Source organism: Ochotona curzoniae, unplaced genomic scaffold (genome assembly GCF_017591425.1).
Source record: "Ochotona curzoniae isolate NIBS_2020 unplaced genomic scaffold, NIBS_Ocur_1.0 scaffold_1037, whole genome shotgun sequence".
Lineage (NCBI taxonomy): Eukaryota > Metazoa > Chordata > Mammalia > Lagomorpha > Ochotonidae > Ochotona > Ochotona curzoniae.
The window spans coordinates 23,499,617-23,523,105 of record NW_024467083.1 but is presented as its reverse complement, the minus strand read 5'-3'; the positions used below and the strand labels follow the sequence as shown (position 1 = coordinate 23,523,105).

General features: G+C 47.1%; 1 protein-coding gene across 2 annotated transcripts in view; it reads left to right on the top strand.

Moving 5' to 3' along the window:
• Positions 1-5,827: 5,827 nt before the first annotated feature.
• The window catches only part of CASQ2 (calsequestrin 2), a 67,526-nt gene continuing 49,864 nt past the window's right edge, over positions 5,828-23,489 (top strand). For both annotated transcript variants that reach the window (XM_040999014.1, XM_040999015.1), the window contains exon 1: positions 5,828-6,213. In XM_040999014.1, coding sequence (XP_040854948.1) covers positions 5,977-6,213 — 237 coding nt within the window. In that variant the 5' untranslated portion in view covers positions 5,828-5,976. The remainder of the gene's footprint in view (positions 6,214-23,489) is intronic.

The following is a 23,489-nucleotide window of genomic DNA, read 5'->3' as shown; positions in this document are numbered from 1 at the left end:
AATAGCTTGGTCCCTGCCACTCATGTGGGAGATCTTGGTTGAATTTCAGGCTCCCGGCTGTGGCACGCTGAAGGTAGACATTTAAGGTGTGCAGCAGTAGGTGGGAACTCTCTCTTTAATAATTAAAGAGGTAGAAATAAAACAGAACTGCTGAGTACCTCAGGTTAAACACATCAGCACTCGTGGCCTTCAATGGGATCAGGTGGGCCAGGCCTGACTCAGGTGCTCGTCTCCCCGTTGGCAGCCACAAAGCCTCTGACTGTCGTGGAGTTTCTGACTACCTTCAGTCTTTGTCATTAGGGTGCCTTGTTTGTGCCTAGAGCACACATTCATGCAAAGACAAGGCGTACAACAAGTGTTGGTGCTGAGACAAGGCTAAGAGCAAGTAGATACATTAATCCTGCAGATGCATTTACAGGTGGGTTCATAACTCCATTCGTTCATTTCTCTGACCCGGATTCCAATTTGCACACTGAGATGTCTCCAAAATATTCTAGAGTCAGAGTCCAAACATATGCTGTCATAAGCATAATTAATTTGGGTTTTCATTCATTAGAAATTAATGGAATACTCACACCTATGTTTTTCCCATGGTGCTCATGAACAGTGGATACACTGATTGATTCCTTACTTCCAGGGCCAAGAACCAGAATCCATCTCAGCGGGAGCAGTTTGTCCTTGCGGGCAGCCAGCTACCTCTTCGCAGTCATTCCTGGCTCGTCCCCCGACCCCGTGAATCCTCCTGTGGCACCTACTGGCAGGCTGTGGCAGGTGGCAGAAGGCAGATGTAGAAGTTCACCACTGAGCTCAAACACCAGCTCTTCCTTCTCAGTCATGCCATTCGGCTCACTACGGAAATATCCTGTGCCTTAGTGTGCCCATCTGTTAACCAGGGGGTGTGAAAACGACCCATCTCATAGGGTTGGTAAGAAGGATGACTGAGCTAAATGGATGGTGATTTATAAAGTAAGACGTGGCACAGGTTAGTGCTTCCAGTCTACTAATGTGTATTTCCTGAGAACCAAGACTAGCAACAGGCTGGCTTGGACGAATTCCACAAACCGTGCTTTCTGTCCCTGTTCCAGAAAAGCTCCATTTATCTGGGAGAGGGGCTGCATCCCCCGTGGAGGGAGTGTTCCCAAGATGGACAGTGTGCAGGCCCCACAGGGTCACCAGGAGGGCCTCCCTGAGGAGGTGGCAAATATCAAAAGCAGGAATCCAACCACAGGCAGGGGGGTATGTCTGAGGCTCTTCTCGCTAATATTGGTCTCTTCCTGCTCTCTCTCTCTCTCTCTCTTCCTTTCTCTTTACTAAGCTCATCAGCTGCTTTCCTGGCTGGTTCCCACAGACCTGAGAGCAGACATAAAGATGCCATGTTCAGCTCTGTGCACTAGGTGGAGCGTGTTAGCCACAGAAGGGCGCCAGGCAAACCCTTAAGAGAGAGTGAAGCCTGGGCGGGTGAAAGGCAGCTCTCAGAGCCCCGCCCCGCAGGTGGCCTTCCTCAGACTTCCTCAGCCCTCGTGATGCAAGCAAAATGCAAGTGGTCTGGGAAATCCGAGAAGCCTACCCTCTTCTCAACCTGCAAGCAGTCAAACCAACAGAGGGCAGGCAGGCAGGGACGCGCTCACTCGAAGCCTCCGTGGGTCGTCCGAGCTGGAAAGCTGAGCCAGGAGGAAGGAAGGAGTGGGTAGTAGCTAGGGGTGCGGCCTGCGGGCAGCTCCTCCTGTCTCCCGGGGTTCACCTTCCTCAACCGCTTTCTACCCACCTCACTCTCTCCGCTGCCCTAGCTCTGCTCCCACGGGCTCCTCTCAAACAGGCGTGTCCTCGTGACCTGCACCAACACTCCTGTCTGCTATCACTGGCTCGCAATTATTCCTTCCTGCCTTTCTCAGTTGCTCCTGATGATACGTGCCTGCTTGTCATCCCGCAGGTGCACACACACACACACACACACACACACACACAGCCGCAAGGTTGGTCCTTTGGATGATGCTGTCTCCTGTAGGAGGGAGCTCTCACCATATCTTCCCCACAAGTAGAATGATCTATACATACAAAATGCTCCATAAAAATATATTTGATTCCAAATTCCTAAAGAGCATCACTTCAAACTCTGTAAAACTGATCCATTAAGCAACACATGGAAACTCGTTCTTTCAGCTGTCATGGGAAGGCACTCATCAAAGGGGCTGGGTTATATACAGGGATTTTAGGGCGTGTCTGCACAGAGTGAAGGACTAGAGACTGTTAGTAAAACAAGGGCACGAATCATACATGGTGACCATGGTTAGCATTCATTTCTGCTGATCATTTATTTTGTTTTACCCTTTTTTTGTTTAAAAAAAATAATAAAAAGAAAAAGAAAAAAAAAGAAAAGAAAGAAAAATTTAAAAAGCACCTGCCAGAGCAGCGGCACAGGAATTCACCCCTCTTGTCCTGATCATGTGAACTAGGAGAGCATGTGTGGGGCACTGGTTGGGCAGCCTCCAGCCCTGGGAATGACCTGGCTGATTTGCAGGGTATAGTGGTGGCTCAGAAATGGCTTACAAACTAGAGTCAGGAAGCAATAAGACAAAGGCAAAGCAAACATGCAGAAACCAAAGGCAAATAGGAAATAAAGGTGGGACCTAAGATGCTATCCATGCACACCTCCATCTCCCTAAGAGGCAGGCCCGACCAGCCCGTGGGCAGCAAGCACTTGGCCCACAGCACTCCCTGGTTGTGTCTCCTGAGGTGCGTGCAGAGCCCACAGCCAGCAACAGCTCCCTGCCCTGGCAGCTGTGTCACTTGTGAGCCCGTAGGAATTAAAAGACTCTGCTTTTAAATATTTCTCTCTTTTTTCTCTTTTTTTAAGTAACAGCTTCTTTTTTTAGCATACATTATTAAGAAAAGTAGAGCAAATTCTAAATAAAGATAACCCAACAAGACTGAAGCAACTTGGAAAAGTTTTAGGAGGCCAGCTTCAGAAACACAAGTCATAGTTGCTTCAGGTTGAAATCTCTCTCCTAAAGAAAGCAGAGCCCTCACAAACCCCATCATGACCTGGAAAGTTGTCCACACCATAAAACACTTGCTGTGGGCCCCATCTTTCAAAAAAAAAAAATTCAGCCCACACCATTAGAAAGAACTGAACATGTGGCGAGTGTTGTAGCTAATGGATGAAGCTATCACTCATAGTGCTGTTATTCCCCTAACAGTGCCAGTTCAAGTCCTGGCTGCTCCACTTTTTTTTTTCTCAAATATTTATTTTACTTGAAAATTAGAGTTACAGAGAGAGGCAGAGAGAGACACTTCATCCACCAGTTCACTCCCCAAGGCTGCAATTGCCAGAACTGGGCCGGTCTGAAGTTGGGAGTCAGGAGCTTCTGGGTATCCTATGTGGATCCAGGGTCTCAAGGCTTTGGGCCATCCTCCACTCCTTTGCCAGGCCATCAGCAGTGAGCTGGAGCAGAAGTGGAACAGTCAGGGGTCAAACTGGCTACTGTCAGTGCCATAGACGGAGTATTATCCTGTTAGGCCATGGCACTGGCCCTTGCTCCACATTTGACCTAGTTCCCTAAAATACGTGCCTGGGAAAGCATAGAAGATGGCCCAAGAGCTTGGCCCGCTCACCCCCCTGGGAAACCCAGAAGAACCTTTCGGCTCTTGGTTTCTGTCTGGCTCAGCCGTACTGTTGCAGCCTTCTGGGGTATGAACCATGGATGAAAGATCTCTTTTCGTCTCTCCCTCTCACGCTGTATGTCTTTCAAATAAATGAAGTAAATATTTTAAAAAGAAACAGAGAGAAAGAACTGAAGGTGGTGGTGGTGATCAGGAGTGGTGGAGGTAGTCAGATGGTGGTGATGATGATGGTGGTGGTTAGGTGATGGTGGTGGTCAGGGGTTGGGGGTTCTGTGATGAGTTCTTCAAGGTCCTGGCTTCCTGGACATGCACAAGTGGAGTCAAGGTCACGGCTCTTGGCAGTGAGGCTCTTGACTGCAGCTCAAAGGCCATTGAATTTCTGCCTTCCATCCAGGGCCCTGTAAAAGCTGCAAAGGACTTTTCCAGACCAAGGAAGGAGAACACCAAGCTATGATGATAAGAGAATTAGAATGGTGGTGGAGCCTCTCTGATGAAGGAAAGCCATGTGGGTCCTCTTATTTTCCCAGCAAAAGAAAGATCCCCAGAGCAACTAGAGAAAAAGAATGTGTGTGGGAGCATTGCAGGGAGCTGCAGCCAAGGCCCCAAGAACCCCAGAGCTTGGGGGCAGGGGACTGTGCTTAGTGCTCACTCTGGCAGCTGGCTTTGCTGCCAACTCAGGCAAGTGGCTCACCTGTCTGACCCTATGTGAACTTGTCTGCCACAGCAGCATGTCACTGCTGGCCCGGCTGCCTGCTGGGATCAAGGGAAGAATGGTTAGGAGAGGGCTCACAAGCCATACTCTGGTAATCCCTCACAATGGTTCACCTATAGAGACTGAAACACAGTAGGTCCTGCTTCTCAGCTCCTCCCTGTGCCAAGTTTTTCTAGCTGTATTCCAAACCTTATTTTTTTAAAATTATTTTTTATTTGAAAATCCTATCTGAAACAGAAGGATAGACAGAGAAAGAAAGACCTTCCATTTGCTGGTTCACTCCTCAAATGGCTGCAGTGGCTGGAGCTGAGCTGATCTGAAGATAGGAGCCAGGAGCTTCTTCCAGGTCTCCCATGTAGATGCAGGGACCCAAGGACTTGGGCTATCTTCCACTACTTTTCTAGACCATAAGCAGGGAGCTGGATGGAAAGTGGAGCAGCCAGGGCAGGAATTGGCACTCACATGATGTTGGTACTTGCAGGTGGAGGATTAGCCAGTGAGCCATCACACCAGTGCTACGTTCTAAATCTTTTTAGCTACCATCACCCGTTTCATGTAGAGGGAAACGGAGCATGGGTTCATTAGCTATTAAAAGCAGAGTCAGGGCTAGAAACCCCCTCTATCTGGCTCCCATGCCTCCTGCAAACGTTGGCCTCTAAGGAAGAGGAAAAAGGATGCATTGATGGATTGGAGTTAATATAAGAGGAAAAGAAAAGAAATGTGAGAGGGATGGTAGCAGGAAGCCCAGGAGAGCTGCGGGGGATGCCCTGTAGAATCTTTAGTTTAACGATGGGTGAGCTCTCCTGGAATGGGGCAGAGCTTGGCTGCAGGCAGGGATTAAGGAAAAAAAAGAACAGGACTGGGGCTGGGCTGGCTGAGTCCTGGGAGCTTGTGCAGGGCTGGCAGGGCCCTGAAGTCCCTTGGGAAGGGCTTCTAAGTAAGGAGGACAGGTGCAGCACATGAAGTTTGCTGTGGGACGCCATGTCACTCCCCTATTGCAGCAGGTTGGAGCGGGTCAGTGGCTGCCAGGTGGGGACAGGCTGTGCAGCCTCCATAGGCATGCACAGCTGAGCAAGAATGTTCCAGGGACTTCTTACGGGCTCCAGCCTGCCTCTCTGCTCAGGGGACCACAGTCCTTCCCTCATTCCCTCCCTCCCTGTTGGAGCACCTTTTCTCCTCTGACTTTTCCCACCTCCTTCCTTCCTGGTGTTCGTGTTCTTCTCCTCTCCCTCCTCCTTCCTCCGTTGGCTGACAGGCTGTATCAGCGAATCCCTCCACAGTGTCATATCTAACCTTTTTTTTTTTTATTCATTGCATGATTTATTTTTAGCCTGAAACAACTGCATCCTAAAAATGGAGTTCCCAATGACACAGGGGCTGGGCCCAGCTATGTAAGGTATCCCAGGCTGGGCCTGGCAACTTCCCGACTGGGTCCTTCCTGTCATTGCGCATGTGCCTAGGCGCACAGCCACTCTTTGTCCCGAACCCACTGGCTACAAGGAGAGGAACCGACGCAGGCCTGAAGAAAAGCCAGCCGCTGTCTGCTCCTCCCCAAGGGGCTCATCTGGGGCCCTAGGCCTCTGTTTTGGTCCTCTCTTCTGCACATAGCGCTTTAGGGGAAAGAGGTGGCAAACTCGTCCCAGATGAAGAGAACTCACCTGTTTGTCGTGGGCATCTACCTGCTGTCCTCTTGCTGGGCAGAAGAGGGACTCAACTTCCCCACGTACGATGGCAAGGACCGGGTGGTGAGCCTTTCGGAGAAAAACTTCAAGCAGATTTTGAAGAAATATGACTTGCTCTGCCTCTACTACCACGCGCCGGTGGTGTCTACTGACAAAGTCGCTCAAAAACAGTTCCAGCTCAAGGAGATTGTGCTGGAGGTAGGCACGCCGGGGGCATGTGGAGCGCCTCCGCTTCCCCTCCACTGCTGTCATCAGGGGTGGGGCGTGAGCCTGGGCCAGGGTCGGGATGGCAGTGGGCGTTGTGGGAAGAGCCTGGGCCAGGGTCGGGGTGGCAGTGGGGGTTGTGTGGGTACAATACGCAGGGCCTGGTTACCAATGACTGCTGCGTTTCCGTTTCGTTGCAGTCTGGAGCATGTTCTTGTCGCAAGGCTGGCAGTGTGAACAAAAGGGCAGGCAGGCTGTGCTCCTTCAAATGGAGGTTTGAGAGTAGAAGGGGACATCCCACCAAAGGGGTTGCTCTTCTGTCTTTTGCCTCGTGTTCCTCTTGATTCTCAAGCGTTCTTACCTTGATTTTCTCCAAGAGAACAAATTGCTAGACTTGTTACTACCAGTATCTGAAAGGAAATCCAGAAGTTACCAGTGGGCTTCATTCACTCTGCCAGCTCCCAGCTTGTCATCCCCAGGATCCCGGAGGGGCAGGATCCCTAGGACCTTGGCTGTTCCTGAACCAGACTGCCCAGGGAGACAGCTCTGTTGCTTGCAGATGTGTGCAGGTTTATGCTACACACGGGTCCACCTGCTGAGAGCGAGCCTCACAGGGCTTAAAGAACAGGGTGAAGTCGCTGCTTATTTTATCTGTACCCCATGGTCTGTTTGCTGCTTGGCAAGGGGACCCACACTAAACCCTAGGGCATGTTGCAGAGCCCATTGCTGCAACTTCTTCTGGACAGCTGGAGATCCCTTACACTTGGAAAATATCTGTGGGGACCAAGAATGTAAAGGGCACCAGAAATCCTTCCAGGCCCCATGCTCAGTGCAGGGGTATGTCTGTGGAAAATACTGTTTGGGAATGATGTAGTTTGCCAACCAGCATAGTCAGAGAACATGAATCAATCTGTTTAATGGAATTTGCATGTAAAATCGTGTGCAAGTGAATTCTCCACTCCTACCCTCCCCCCAACCCGCACACACACCCAATGGCTGTGAGAAAGCCCAGCAAAGCTATCCCAAATACATCAAATGTCTTTGATGATTTCAAAAGCATGTCAAAATTGTGTCTCCTCATGGTCCTACAAACACTTATCATGGGATTTCAGAGAGCTCTAGCTGGCAAACTGCTAAGCCTTTTACAAATGTTGTCACTACTGGGGCTGCTGTGGTGGCACTTTAAACCATCCCTTGGGAGACGGGCATCCCATTAGGGGTAACTTGCTTGAGTCCCGGTTACTGCACACTTTTGGTTTAGCTTCCTGATAGTGGGCCTGAGAGGCAGCAGGTGCCTGTACTGGGGTGCCTTCCACTGCCACGGGAGATCCTGATGGATTTCCTCTTGACTGCTGCCTGGCCTGCTCACAGCTCCTGCAAGGCGTTTGGGGGAGTGAACAGGCAGATGAGAGATCTCTCCCTGTTCTCTCTTCCTTTCAAAGAAGCAAATTCTTAGAGCATCAACTTGGAGTTTTGGCATGACTGTTACTTTTTGGTCATGCTGAGTGCTGCCTGTGGAGGTCCAGTTCCCTGTGTGAGAAAGCAGGGAGGGTCATTAAGTCTCTGTGTTATGGGAAGGAGAGGGGAGATCCGAGCTGGACAGGAACAGGGCCCAGAGCATCACTGCTGCTTAACAGGCGAGGTCAACACTCATACAACCATGTCCATCTCCACCTGCCATCCTCAATCACTGAGAGACGTTTTTATGGAACGTTAACCAGAGATTCTTGGTTCTAACCTGTATGCCTGTCTCTGTTCAATTATCCCAGAACCCCAAAGAAAGCCTTGGGTAACAGTGCAAATAGTGACAGCATTTCTGATTTCCTGGCAGGTGAAATTACATACATGAGAGCATGTCAAAACATTCATTAAAAAATAGAATGATAAGACATCTATTATGGTGCAAGAAATGGAAATCTGTGCAGTTTTCTCAAAATATGCATTATCTGAATTTTTTTTGAAAACCTCTCCTATGCCTGGATTTCAAAATGCTTTTGAATCAAAACGAACTTATTTAAAAAATTTTTTTTCTATCAGGTTTTGAAATCCATTCATCACCCAGTGTATACTTTGCCCAAGATTGAGCTGTGGGCCACCATGAGAAGGGGTCCCAGAGTGCCTCTGTGTGAGTGCCTGGACCCAGTGAATGCTGATGAATGACATTGTGGGAGTTAGTCCAGAAGTCCCAAGTCCCTTGGACTCTTACAGTAGCACATCTTTACAGATAGGAGATGTGGCGTGGCTTCTGCTACACATGACACAGGACATACTACTCTCTGGGGCCTCACTGTCTTATCTGCAACTATGGAAAAAATAACAACGATTGCACAGGCTTATGATGATTCTGTACGAGTCATTAGCATTCACAGTTAGTCTACTGTGTGCACTGTGTGTTAACTGGGCCAAAAAATTATATAGGGTCTATGAAGCAGGCTCATTTTTCATTTCACAAATAAGGAAACCGAGGTACAGGACTGCTCAGTTACCCATGGCTGCACAGCTAACACAGGTAGAGGCAGCTTAGCCCTCCTGGGCATTCCTCCTGATTCGGGACTAGCACAGGGAGCTACTGCACACCGGGTACACACACAGCCCTGCTGCTTGGCCTGGCGAGCCCAGTCAACCTCCCCACCCTGAGGCACAGCCTGTGTAGTCAGGCCTGGGCTCCTTTGTGAAGCTGGGTAGGGTTGGGGCTCTGCTGGGATGTCTGTCAAGCACAGGCTCTGGTTCTCAGAGCCCAAGGCAAGAATGGCCTTAGGATTACCAGGAGTAGAGAGTGGTTCAGTTCTGGTATGTAACATAGCAGGTAAGGTCTCCACCTGTGAGCCCAGCATCACATATGGGCACCAGTGTGTGTCCTGTCTGTTTCACTTCCAATACAGCTTCCTGCTAATGGCTTGGGAAAAGCAGCAGAAGATGGTTCGAGTGCTTGGGCCCTTGCTACCCATCAGAGAGACCTGGATTAGTCTCCCGGCTCTATCCTGGCTCAACCCTGGCAATTGTGGTCATCTGTGGCACAAACTAGCAGATCAAAGAGCTCTCTTTCTCTCTGTGTGTGTCTCCCTCTCTCTACAACTCAGATTTTCACATAAATTAATTAATTTATGGGGAGAGGAGAAGAGAGAGAAAGTGAGCTTTTATGTTTTCTTTTTAGGCAAAGCATCTAGTTTTTCCACTTAGTCCTTTGGACTCCTAACTTGTACAAGAAAAACATGATGCCAGTTCCAGGACTTGGCTGTTTGATGAGTGCAGGGAGATGGACAGGCAGCCCTGGGGCACGGCCAGGAGGCTGTGCAGTCTGAGCCCAGGGCAGACAGCTGCAGGGGAGGTGGGGCCACTTTGCTTCCACTATTTTATTATAGCCCGGTATGACCAAGGACATACACTACACGCCTACAATGGATGTTCCTCGGGCTAACGCTTACTATTATTGCTTGGAAAATACATGAATTTAAGAAAGTTGTTCTGTCTTTATTAAGAATCACGGATCCCCATCTATTAAATCTATTTTACTCTACAGCCTGAAGTTGCCAATGCCAGGTTGACAGCCTAAGGAAGGTTTCGGGTACTGAGTTTTAGGACTAAAAGTTCATCCCTCATCCCCCAGAGGGCTGGCTTACACTGTTAAACACACAAAGGCACTGTGGTTCACTCATGTACATTTTGTCTACTGCCCCAGTGTTGTCAATGAAAAGATGCACAAAAGCCCCATCCACAGGGCACAGGGTCTATCACCACTTAAAATGTCATTGAGTTGGTCTTGAATTTGTGACATCCCCTTCTTCTAGCCCTGGGGTGGGAGTGGGGGAAACTGAGACATTCTTGTGACTCCTGGCCCAATATGAACCAAGGCAGAAGACAAAATGCTGACCATTCCATGTGACAATAGAGCGACTCCAAACTTCTCTGGGAGAGTGGAGGAGGATCCCACCATGGAAGGAAATTGGCAAGGCAAACTAGCGAAGGTGGAGGAGTGCATGGTGAGAGCAGAGACGCTGACAGCTGGAAAATATTGTTCCCCTCCTGGGCCTCATGGCCAGAGGGCGTGATGTTTATCCTGCTTGGTTGGGTTTCTCTGGCAAAGGCAGCCCTTTGGAATGCTGCCAGTTATCTGCACCTCTCTGTGACCAATGGAGTTCTGTCCTGGGAACAGGGTTTGATAAAAGGAGGAGAAGAGAGAAGAGCATATAAGGTCACCGAAAGCTTAGCAGAAAAAGGGCAAATGAAGCATCGCCAGCAGGCACCAAACCCAAACCCTGCTTTCCGGTTTGACCAGGGTCCAGCTCAGAGGGCCCTAGGATCAGTATATGCCACATGGGGTTTAGACATGGTCTATAAATACTTCTTGAATGGATGAATGAAATGTTATCACTTAGAGAAACCTTAACATTGGGAACCAATTGGATGGTTCTGAAGTTCTCATTTCATAAATGTGGTCTTGACATATGCAGTCAGTTATCCCAGCTTCTGGCTAGGCATTCATTACCCGCAGAAGAGAACACACTTGTCTCTTGATTTCTATTGTTTTTCAGAGAGCATTTCTTTGATTTCTGATGACTTAGTTTGTTTTTGTTGTTTTCATTTTATATTTTTCTTCTTTGGACTGCTTCTCCAGGTCTTTCCCCCATTATTTTCCTGTTGGGACATCAGCACAAATGACCACAGTCATGGTGGCCGTGTATGCTGCCTCCTACAGTTTCACCTGAGATGGTGGACTTGGTCACTTCACAATGGCTACCACCTCTTAGCATGAGTGGGGGTATCATGGGCGGTGAATTTTGTGCCTCCCAGCTCCTTGCTTCCTGCTTCCTCTTTTCTCCTAGAAAAAGCTGCTGTCACCTTCTATAAATACTGCCAGAGAAGTCCTCCAGCAGCTCCCAAGCCGCTTGGAGATGACAGGCTTCCGGGATGGGTGCAGGCAGGTAGCTGCTGCGTTCAGGTTCTTGAAGTGAACGGTGCTGTGGTGAGGGGGCACCAAGGGACCAACCAAAGACACCAACTGCTGTCAGTCCTCACCCTTTCTCCCGCAGGATTTTAGGCCTGCAGGCCTAACACCCCGCTACAGAGATGAGAAAACCACAGCATCTCCTGGCAGCTAACTGATTCCGACTGAGAAGTGACTTGGCCCCTCTTCACCGACTCCTGACACCCCTCTGCCTCTCAGGCCTGGCTGAGTCGTGCTCAGCCTGGGTCAGGCATCAGCTAGAGAGCACACGAATAAAACCAGGCCCCTTCCTCGCTCCCAGTCACACACAGTTCACTCTCAAAAACTTGGGCAAGAACTGCTTGTTTCCTTCCAATTCCTTTTACCTGGCTCTTTCTCCCAGTGGAGACCTTTTCTGGGCTTCTTTCTCTGTTGCCATACCCTCCGAAGAGCAGCCCGAATTCACAGCTGACTTAATCCTGGAGGAGGCCCCAGATTCAATCCAAATCACCAAAGCCGAATCAAGTTTGCATTGGGTAAGAAAGATCAAGAAACTGCCAGTGAATCCAAAGCAGAACTGAATGAGGCTAGCCCTGTGGTGTGGAGGGTTAAGCTGCCACTTGAAACACTGGCATCCCATTTGAGTCCCGGCTTCTCCACTTCCAACCCAGTTCCCTGCTAACATCCCTAGGAAAGCAGCACAGGCTAGCACAAGGGCCAGATGTGGTTTTAAGATCCTGCTCCAGCTCGGCCTAGCCCTGGTTATGGCCATATGAGGAGTGAACCAGTGGATGGAAAAATCTCCTTATCTGTCTCCCTTCACCTTTCTCTCTGTCACTCTGCCTTTCAAATAAATGCATACAGTGTAACACAAACATACACATACACACACACATAGTGGATGTGGAGAAGTGGATGAGGATGATGTCATGGTGTCAGAAGGGGTCCTAGCTGGTCCTAATGGGCATCCTCATTGGAGCTCCTGAGCGCCCTGGGACAGCATTCCTGTGCTGCTCAACCCTAAAGCTGGGGTCATTTACTCTCCCCTCCCCTTGTGCCTTATCCCTGATCTCCAGATCGTTGATCCTTTCCTGCCCCTTCCTTGTAGCACGAGGCAAGAAGGAAGCAAAAAGCTCAAAGCTTTCTCCATGACAAGTGCATGAAGCCAACTTTATAGTCACATAAGCCTCTAGATAGAAAGGAGAAAGTAAGCATGGATGGATCTCATCTCAGTTTTAGGATCTCTGTGCACTTTTAAAAAAGATGTATTTATTTGCTTTTAATTGGAAAGGCAGATTTACAGAGAGAAGGAGAGACACACAAAGAGCTTTTACATCTGCTGCTTCACTTCCCAGATGGTCACAAAGTCTGGCCACTGATGCCCATACGGTATGCTGGAACCTCACAGGCAGAGGGGTGGATTGCTATGCCACTGTGGCAACCCCTGGGGACTCTTTATTTCATAGTTACACACTTAAAGTTGGTGCTCATACCCGTGGATGGTGATGGATTATCGTTGAGGGCAGGAACAGAGTAGACCACCTTATAACCAATATGTGGCTTTGGGATTGAAGGAAGCTATGGGGGTTTTCTCAGGCCAGTTCCTGTTTACAGCATGGAAATGAGAACTGCGAATCTCTTAACATTCATTCCTCCATCAAATACTCATTGCTTTCCATAGTCCCGCAATAATTTAAGCACAATCCCCGAGACTGAATGAACGTATGCATGGCTGGGGTGCAGGTGGCGCTCTCCAGTGCTGTCCACATGAACAGTTTGGGTGGGCTCATTTGGCATGGGTGAGCCTAGTGGCCAATCTGGATCACTGCTTTGTGGGCATAGGGGCAGTTCCATCTCTGTTCCAGGTCCTTGTCTCACGTAAAGATAAGACTTCTAAGTTGAGACATGTGTAAGGAACACAAAGTGATAGCATGGTTACTTTACAAGTCAGAAAGAGAACACACTTTCACACATGAGTGTGGTTGTATCAGAAAAAGAGATACCTGTCTTGAGGTGTATCAAGGGGAGGGCGCAGGAAGAGCATTGCCGACTGTGTTCCCTGTGAAAACAGGGCTCTCCCCATTACTGCTTTGTTTATGCGGTAGGTGCTGGTGCCTTACCATGCATGAAGCTCCCAGGGAATTTTAGGATACCTCCATAAATTCCACGTGGAACTTAATTTTTTTTCTAATAATATCGTCCTCTTCTAGGTCCCAGGTGAAGCAGGTGCATCTTGGGAATTGGGTGTTCCAATTGACGGGCAGAGAGATAGCACTACAGTGCGTACCTACAAGGTTTTCCGGCTCACTCTGAACTAAACAAACTGCGCAGACTAAACCACATCCATCTCTGCAATGGAACCCTGGCTGGTCTGCTGCTCCTGTTTGTTTGAAATAGGCCACAGCTAGAGTGAAACCTGGGGCTACTGATCAATGCCCCCCTTTTGGGGTCCTTCTTCTCCTCTTCCTTAAGAAAAAAAAATCACTTTAGCTCACCACATAGAAGCTGAGGGGATACTTTGCTATCGTCCACTTGGGGACTCCTCTCAAGCTTTCTTGAATGTCAAATGGCAGAACCACTACGCAGAAATGATTTGCAAAGGCCTTTATCAAAGAGGGTGAGTACTAAGATCATTTTTCCTGTGCCGGGACACAAATTACTTTCTACTAATTTTTAGACTAGGATTCTAGCACATCTGGGGAATAAACCAAAGGATGGAAGATCTCTCGTTTCTCCCCCTGTCTATGTAACCCTGCCTTTATAAATAAATAAATCTGTTTTTTTTTAAAGGAATCAGAATTCTGTGCAGGTAGGCCATGGAGTCTGCAGCAGCATTTCTCTTTCCCTTTCTTTTTCTAAACATTTTCTTTGTTTCACAGAGGAAATGCTTATATCTATTGGTTCACTCCCCAAATGCCCGTGACTCCCAATCGGAGCAGGAGCTGGCAACTCCACACAGGTCTTCCACATGGATGGCTGGAACTTCATCACAACAACCTGGGCCATCACCACTGCCTCCCAGGTCTCACTGGCAGGGAGTGGGAGTGAGGGGCAGGAACCAGTGATTGGCTTCAGGCACACCAGTATGGGATGCAGGTATCCTCCCTGCTAGACGGGATGCCTACTCCTCCTGCTGAGTCTCTTGGTGTGACTGTTTTCAGCCTGCGAAAAGTTTTAATCTTTACGCCCTAAGCTTGGGGTAACCCTGAGCTCCTATCTTTGTTCAGATCCCAGTCTTCTAATTGTTCTATCAGTGAAAGGTAACTTTTAGCTTGGAGGGGCCACAGTCTCTTTCAGCTCTGCAGTGGGCACAGCATCACTGAAAAGAATCCTGGGAACACCAAGCAAACCATGCCATGCCTGTATGTCACACCTCCGAGGAGGCAGCTAGAAGTCAGAGGCTCTCAACTAGCATATTCTTTGATTATTAGTTGTTCTTGAGCAAGTGCCAGAGAGCCATCTTTTTTCCAAAAAAAATTATTGATTTATTTTTATTGGAAAGTCAGATATATAGAAAGGAGAAGAGACAGAGAGGAAGATCCTCCCTCCGCTGATCCACTCCCCAAGCAGCTGCAATGGCCAGAGCTGCTTCAATCAGAAGCCAGGGGGCAGAAGATTCCTCTGGCTCTCCCACGTAGGTGAAGTGTCCTAAGGCCTTGAGCCGTCCTCAACTGCTTTCCCAGGCCACAAGCAGGGAGCTGAATGGGAAGTAGGGCCGTCAGGATTAAAACTGGTGCCCGTATGGGATCCCAGGTGTGCAAGGTGAGGATCTAGCCACTAGGCTACTGTGTTGGGCCCAGAGAGTCATTTTATTACCTTCATTGGTGCAATCAGCCAGATAGTTTCCACATCAGTGAATTAAAACTATTCATTAATTATGGATGAAGGAGGATTGCTTATATAATTATAAAAATACGCACAAAAAATACAGACTATTACTATGATTATATCAGTTACTGTGTAAGAAATCATTGTTCGTGTTATATCAGTTACTGCTTAGGAAGTTCATTGACCACGGCACTCCAGAAACTGATCTGGGAAGAGAATTCAAAAGATAATTTTGTTTTGACACAGAAATTTTGAAATCCATGTGCAGTTTTCCATAGCACACATTTTCCATGTACTTTTTGAAGACTTCTTCAATGTGCAACCTCTAATCGAGTACTTGAAACCTAAGTGTTGCTTACCAGATGGAAATTTCCCTTGCCTGCCTCTTGAACACTCTCAGTCAATTTCAACAGTTACCAAATTGGCTGTTCTTTCGAATTGCCTAAGGAGTTGTAAAGACTTAAAAGTATATGTAGTCACTGCTGTCTAAGATACTCTTCTTTTGAGTTAGAGTTGGTGTCCAGACACTACACTTTCAAAAGATTTCTGGGTGATTTTGATGTGTAGCCTAGATTGAAGATCACCTGTGGCCTGAAGTTCAAAATATAGATCCAGGATCAATGACAACAGCACCACCATAGAGCTGGCTGGAAATGAAGACTTTCAAGGCTCATTCCAGAATCACAATCTACGATTAAATGTTACCCCTGGGTGGCATGACTCTGCCTCATTTTGTATTAGTCTGCTGGGTTGGAGAAGTTTTCTAGATGATCTAAATTGCATGGCACCTGCTAAACCTTTGAAGTATTGGCCTTCCTGAATGCTGCTGGACCTGATAATATATTACTGATTTGGGGAATTGCTAGGATGCTAAGTTGGTTCTGAAGGTGCAGGATTCAGGCCTGCTCTGGGATTCACCCTGGCCCCCCACTGGCCACTTACCTTGACAATGATCTGTACTTTGGAATTTCGTAGAGGGAAATGAATGAAGCCTTGGTCTAGGTGAGAGTTTTCTCAGTGAATTCTCTTGTCTCCTGAGACTCAACCAGAGATATTTTCTAAGTAGCCATTGGCTGTGTCCAAAATGTGCTTTCAGAAAGAGAAGACATGCATCCACAGAGGTAAAAGATGTGGATTATTAGAAAAATATGCAGATTTTTTTGTCTGTTAGTTTTATTTATCTTTCAAAAATGATTTGTATTATTATTTTATTATGCATATTTTAGTGTGATCATTCAATACATATATTTATGATATAATCCATTGTGCATGGATTTCAAAAAATTTTGCACCAAAATCAACTTATTTCTGAGCTGCATTTGAAGCCCCCTTATATTTGCTTGCAACATCACATTTGTCTTTTCCCCAAGAGAGATGGTAAATGGCAGAACCCCAGGAATGTGTGTATTCTATGACGTGTAGTGAGACTATGGAAGCTGCTCAGAGCACAGACCAGAGAGTGTTCCATCAGGTGAATGTCAGACTTGTAAGCATCCAGAGATAGTCTTCTTCCCTTTTGAAGATGAATTTCTTGTGTCTTTGAAAGAATTTGAAAGAATGACTGGGGAGGGAGAGAGAGAGAGACTGTATTTCCCATCTACTGGTTCACTCCCCTAAATGATCTCAGTGGTTGGTCCTGAACCAGGCTGAACCCAGGAGCCAGGAACTCCAGCCTATCTTACCATTTTATTGACAAGGGCCCATGGAACTTGAGCAGTCTTCCTCTGCCTTCCTAGGTGTGTGAACAGGCAGGAGGATCAGAAGCAGAGAAGCTGGGTCTTAAACCAGCACTCCAATTTAGGATTTACTAACATTGCAAGTGACTGATGAACTCACTCCATCACAGCACAGGCCCTAAGGGAATATTCTTTCATTTCAGGAAGCACTCACCTTACTTACTAAGGCATGGATGGCATGGCCCCTCATGTTTAAAGAGGTGTTTATATTGTGAATGACAGGAACTTAGCTCCTCTAGTTCTATCCTATGTGTTGCTTTCTTAGAAAAGCTATTGCCCTCACCACTGTGTGAAGGCCACTCCCCTTACCTTTTCACGCTTCTTTATGTTCCTCTGTGGAAATTGGTTGTTATATTGCATATTGTTTGATGCATCAAAGGGGTTGGGGATTTTTTTTTCTCGAGGATCATTTGGATATTTATAGCATCTTTCACAGGTTGTACAAAATGATCAACTTACAAGTTAGCCTTCTATAGATTTGTGAAATTTTAAGTCCTACAAAGTTGTCTTGGCAGGATTTTGCTGCCTTCATTACTGTATGTCAGCTAGTGTGACTTAGTGGGTGTTCAACAGCATTTGCTGAGTGAATGTTAAATGGACAGAAGAGAAAGGATGGGAAGAGGAAGGGCACTTGAAGCAAATTTACCACAAACCATGCCCAATGCACATGCTTTAATATTATTTTACTTCATCCTTACAGCATAGGCTCATATCACCAGCAGATAAATGAGCTAGAAATTTTGATAAAAATGTCCTAAGCCACAAGGCAGGGCTGTAGCAGCGCATTAAAAGGAGATTGGAATCCACACGAATGTGGTTCAAAATGGTATGTCCTTTCCAGTGTGCCAAGGAACAGCTGACAGGGATTGCTCATGCAAGCAGTGCCAATTTAGGCTGGGACAAGCATCTTCAGTGTGGAGTCTAGATTCCAACCCATACTTGAACAACGTTAAATAATAGACTGGGTTAACTGTGTAGAAACTACATGACTAGTGTGAGTAAAATGGACTGACATGTACTCTTTGGAAAATATAAGTTTTTACTAGTAGAACTTACATGTTGGAGGGATGGATGGATGGTTGGATGGACAGATAGACGAATGGGAGGAAAGATGGATGAATATGTGGGTAGATAAAAAAAGAACAAAATGGGGGATACAAAGAATAACAAATACATTATCTGTACTAGAAGCATATTTTTCTTTGATCTCTTTTAAAAATTAGGTTAGATTAAAATGTATTAAAGTTTTGATAGAGTGGTGGGGGTGACTCGTATTCAGGGTTCTGTTACTCACCATTACTTAATCTCAGTGAAATGTGAGTAAATGATTCATTTTTTTTAAAACCATGGGACTCTCAGCTCAAAATATCTACACACATGTGCTCAAACCTCAGGATCTCTAAGGCTGATCCAGCATTCTACATTCTAAACCTGCCGAGCACTGGCAACTGCCCCAGTGGTTGTGTTTCCAACCCCCGAGAGAGAGAGAGAGAGGCGAAACGAAGTTGCTGGAGTCCAGTAAATCTGCAGATGGGGGATGTGGGAACACTGGGCAGAGAATAGCAACACACACACGACTCAGATATTCTTTCCAAGTGTTCACTGCCCAAACATGATACTCTCCAAACTCACACCTGTTCCCCTCTGAAAAATCAGATGAGGTCAGAATTATTTTGGTCTGGCTTTAAGAACAAATCCTTACATAGAACTCATGGTCTTTCAGGAGATTCTTTCTCTTAAACTGTGGTTCTCTAAAGTCCAAAGGCAAGTGAACTAGTGTTCGATGAGTATTTGCTGGGGTCCTTCGCAGGGATAGGATTGATGCCTGGGTTGAAATGGAGCAAGAACAAGAAGTGCTATTGTAAACATAATGGACTGATTGACAGTTGTTCAACTCTTCTTTCTGCAAACAGAATTAAAGGCACATAGATCTTACAAAATAGAAATTACATTGTTGGTTCTGAAGTTTTTAGACCAGGGGAAGCTTCTTCTCTCATTGATCCCACCCCCAGAAATCCCCTAATAGTACTCAAGCCCAGGCAGGATGCTTCGTCACTGTGTTCCTGAAACACATCTCCTCCCAAATTACCATTTCTAAATGAAGACAAGAAATGCTATGAAACCCATCATCATGGAATTATGATAAGGGTTAAAGCAGGAAAACAAAATGTAATGCATAGATTCTGTTTCAGAATTGCAAGGTTTTTTTGTTTAAAATCTCCTAACAGCTTAAGCATTTGCTGGTTAGTATGGAGGACTTTGGTATAATTGTCAGGTTAGTCTTTGCACATATATAAGATGACTTGCTAAGCCTACAAAGTCAGCTGACTGAAACACTGACCCTGTCCAAAGAAACCACTGAAGGTGCCCTGTGTTATAAACTGAATGTGGCAAGCCAGGATTCTCCTGATAAGCTGTTTCTCTTTGGACAACCATGCAGGAAGATGGCCAGGGTACCATGTTTTATTGTGATGGGCTGGGCAGGCCAGAGTCACTTCTGAGTGCCCAGACTGTCTGCTTCCAGAAGCTTCCTTCTGCTACTGGGTGTCCCAAGCCAAGCAGGCCTCTCCTCCCCATCTGCTGTGTGCTGGATGGGCCAGGAGAGCTGACAGGTGTACCCTGACTTTCTCACCTGCTCTTCCTTGCTCCCACACATATTGCCACTTTGGCTCAAGACTCCAAACCACTTGACAACCTGAACACATACACCTAATTTATCTAGGAAGGAAATGAGAGCATCCCACAGATGTAAACGAAACGGTGACTCTGGCATACACACAGTGGTAAGCAGCAGCACCCAGCAGCACAAGAAGCAGGGACTTGGTGCTAGTCCCACCCGGGTTTGAGTCCTCACACTGCAGGCAGGTCCCTCAACTCCTAAAGATGAAGTGCTTCCTTTGTGAGTATAAATCACAGGCTTTATCTTGTTCACAGGGGTCTTCAGAATGTAAAAGAGCTGACATGTGTAGAGTGTGGCACATGTTCAGAATGATCGAGATGGGAAAGCATATTGAAACTTGCAGCTCTCCATGCACGTCAGCTCTGCCTAGTGCCTGCTGTTGTTAGTGCAGCAACTGGAATAGATGCCAATCAGACATCTCACAGAGCTCAGCCTGGCAACAGCCTATTGTTTCTCTGCTTTGTTAAGTAGTCTGTGGGAGAGGAGTCAGGAACCCTTTGTCCAGTCACCAGTTCACATTTGGTTGGTCTCCCCACAAGCTGAAGCACCCATTTGTAAAAATGAAATGGAACATCTGTGGTAGGTTCATTTGGAAAGTGCTGATCTCACTCTGGTGCCAGAAAGGCACTGAGTAATACATGGGACTCCTTTCTGGGAAGAGCTGTGAGGGTTTGCAGAAGATGTCAGGGTGTAGACTGATACTGAGTCTCCACAGGCTCTTCTTGGGCACAGAATTCTGCTGGGGAAACTTGGGAAAGGGCATGGCTCTAACTTCATGTCAGTCAAACCTGTTTTTCAAAAATCCCATGCAATAGTAGTTTGAGCATAACAATGAAACAGCCCTCCCTGCAGAAAATGCTATGGGCACTTGTCTTCTAGAATGGTGGGTTCAGCATGAAGGAATTCTTAGAGGGACTAAACTTCCACCAAGAAATTATATGCATGTTACTGTTGCAACGAAGATATCTCTCTCTCTCTCTCTCTCTCTCTCTCTCTCTCTCTTTTTCTCTCATTAATTGAAACTTACTTGGTCTCACAGCTAATAAGGAGCACAGCCAGGCCTGGGGCACAGGTACTTTTGAGGTTGAAGTTCAGAAATAGAATGTATCAGAGTTAACACCTTGAACTCTTGGTACCACAGTGTCATGTTTGGTATCCCAGCTAGGTTGCTTCAGTGCTGTGTGATCCCTGGGCCAGTGGTTAGCCAATCTGTGCTTTCCAGTTCTTATCTGCAAGTCTGTTCCCTATTACAATTCTGTGAAGTTTCAATAAAATAAAAGCTAAGTTAGGTAGTTGGAGCAATAGTTGACATGGTAAACACAACTTCCCAACCCCCATCCACCAAATGTATTGGTGCTGTTGTTATATAACCTGGTGGGCACAAAGAATGCAACATGGGCCCTTGGATCTGCTGCATGGCCTTCTCCAAGGTGATGGCACTCCAAGGGACAATAGCAACCATCACCAGATGCCCTCCCTCCAAGGCTTAGGGATGCCCACTCCTTTCCCAAGAGGTGCAAGGATTTACCTGAATACCATGCAACGGCTATTCCATCGCTCAGCAATGGATACATCACATGCTGATTGTCCAGCTATACATAGCTCAGACCTAAATTGAGGACAGCAGCAAAGTGACAGGAGCTTACAGGAGATAAACTCAGCTCTCTCATCTCAAGTGGGCATGCACAGTTGTCTGCAAATGGTTGACGCGTTGCCAGATGGTCTTGAGGACAGTAGGGAAAAAAAATGGAACAGCTGTGAGACTCTCAGCGAGCCAACCTGGAGCCAGGGTATTTCTCCTAATGGGTCTGAGGAACATTCCCTTTGAGCACTGTTCTGTGATACTTCTGCCCCCAACTTCCCAATCCTCAGTTCTTCATGTTATATCTCAGACTCTTGACCCTGCAGGAAGCAGTTCCCAGCATTTCTCCTCCAACAAGTAGCCACCTTCCTCATCTGTGCTGGCCTACACTTGACCACCTAATGAGGCGGCTTTTCTCATTCCCAAAGACAGTTTTTGGCAAGTGATACAAATGGAACCTTCTATCCATCTCTCCCTTGATTTGCACTGCTAAAAACTGCAGAGGGCCTGTGCTGTGCTCAGAGTCCCTGTGAGCAGCCAGCAGCCCCGAGAGCAGGCCCCTCTCACTGCCCTGTGGGCTTACCCCTCCATTCATGGCAACTTCTTAAATAAATGGTCCACACCTGCTCTAACTTGTCTTGACCATCCACTCAATGCCTCAACTCCCAGGGCTCTGGCTGCCATCCAAGCTCTCTTCCTTACAAGGTCACCCATGACTTACCATTCCTGAAATGAGATACTTCATGGGGATCCCTCCCCTCCCTGATGCCCTGTGACAGCTGGTAAGACCACCCTCACCCTTGTGGTTTTAGGATCCCCTCCTTCCTCCAGTTCTTCTGCCTCCAGGATGGACTCTTCTTGCTGTTCTTGTCTCCAGGTTGCTCACACTGGATACTGTGTATTTCTAGGACTCTTGCCTCCCAAAGATGTTACCCACCCTCCTGCCTCTGCCTTTCACATCTCCATGGGAGTCCTGGATTAGCAGCCCCCACTCCTGGCTGAACTTCCATGGCCATGAACTCACTGTATCTGAATTTATCTTGAGAAGATGAGTCCCATGGTGACATGCCCTACCGGTGTCACTATTTGTCCTTTACTATGTCCCTAGGGTGGGAATCCTGGGATTGTCTCCTTCCCTGCCCACTTCCCAACCACAGTTGTCTCCATCCTTCTGTCTATCTGAAGCCAAGGAAGAGGCTCAGGTCTGATGGACTCTCAGCTGGTCCCATCCCTGAACAATTCCTTGTCCTCTACTGCTGCTGCTTTTGCGTGACACCAGGTCCTCTTTCCTTGGACTCAGGCAGTACCCTTCCCATTGGTCACCTTTCTCTTCCAACCTGTTTTCTCTTTGTCAGATTCATTCTGCCTAAACTGAAAAAAGTTCTATTGCCTTTCTACCAAACATCTCCCATAGTCAAGCTTCTGGCCTCATTACTGAAAGTATTTCCTTTTCTTATTTCTAAAATGACCCAAGCACAGGACTTCTTTCAGTTCCTCCAAATACTCTCTCCCTGTGGGTCAGTTCTCCAGTCACCCTCATCTCCACATCTTGGCTTTTGCCATTTCCCAGAGTGCCTTTGCCTCTCCCCTCTACTCTACATTCAAGGTCTACCTGGAGTCCCCTCTTCCAAGCAGCCTCTCCCTTCATTTAATTAAGAAAGTGTTATTTGTTGATATCTGATCTGCTCCAGTACTGCACGAGTTTCTAGAGATAGTGTGCGGAGTAGGACAGAGATAGACCTAGAGCTTCTAGGCTGTAACACAGACATTTGCTAGGCAAGAACTGTGTGAGTTAACTCATACTTACAGATTTTGCAAAGGTTTCCAGGGAAAAGCATAAGGTGTTTTGATCAAAGGGGAAAGGGTACTTGCCACAGACTGGGAGTCAGAGAGTGCCTTTTGAGGAACTGCCATCCAAGAGTGGCCATCGAGGAAAGGAGGAGTTGGTGAAGGATGGAGAAAGAGGGATGGGCAGATGTGAAAGAGCAGAGCCGGTTGAGGACCATTTGGTAAATCAGGGTAAGCAGTCCCCTATGGACAGCTGCAGCCTGTGCCAGCCTTGGGACTGGGAATGAAGCTGTATGAAATGATATGTGTGCACCAAGTCCAGGGGCAGGCAAGAATCTGATGCCCTCAGGAGTTAAAGAAGAGTGCATTATTAAGCAGGAGAGTGGCCCTACATAAGGCTGAGGAGGCAGGAAAGCCGTGGGAGGTACGCACTTGTTGAGATTTTAGATTCATTCTGGGTACCCAGAAACAAAATCCAGTGTATAACAGCACACTGGGCTCTGCAAGGTTGGCTGTCCCTGCTAAAATGTTCCCTGTATGGAAGTCTCCATCACTCTCTAATTTCTGTCATGCTCGTTTAGCACCTAGAGCTCAGTTTTCAGTAGCTCCCTCCCTTATCAAATCAAGATCCTGAGAACTGACATGTGTCTGGTAGGTTTTTGTTTTATGTTAGTACCTTGAACTTAATACGTCTTTAATAATTGCTTGTTGCTCTTTCTGTTCCAGTAGCTT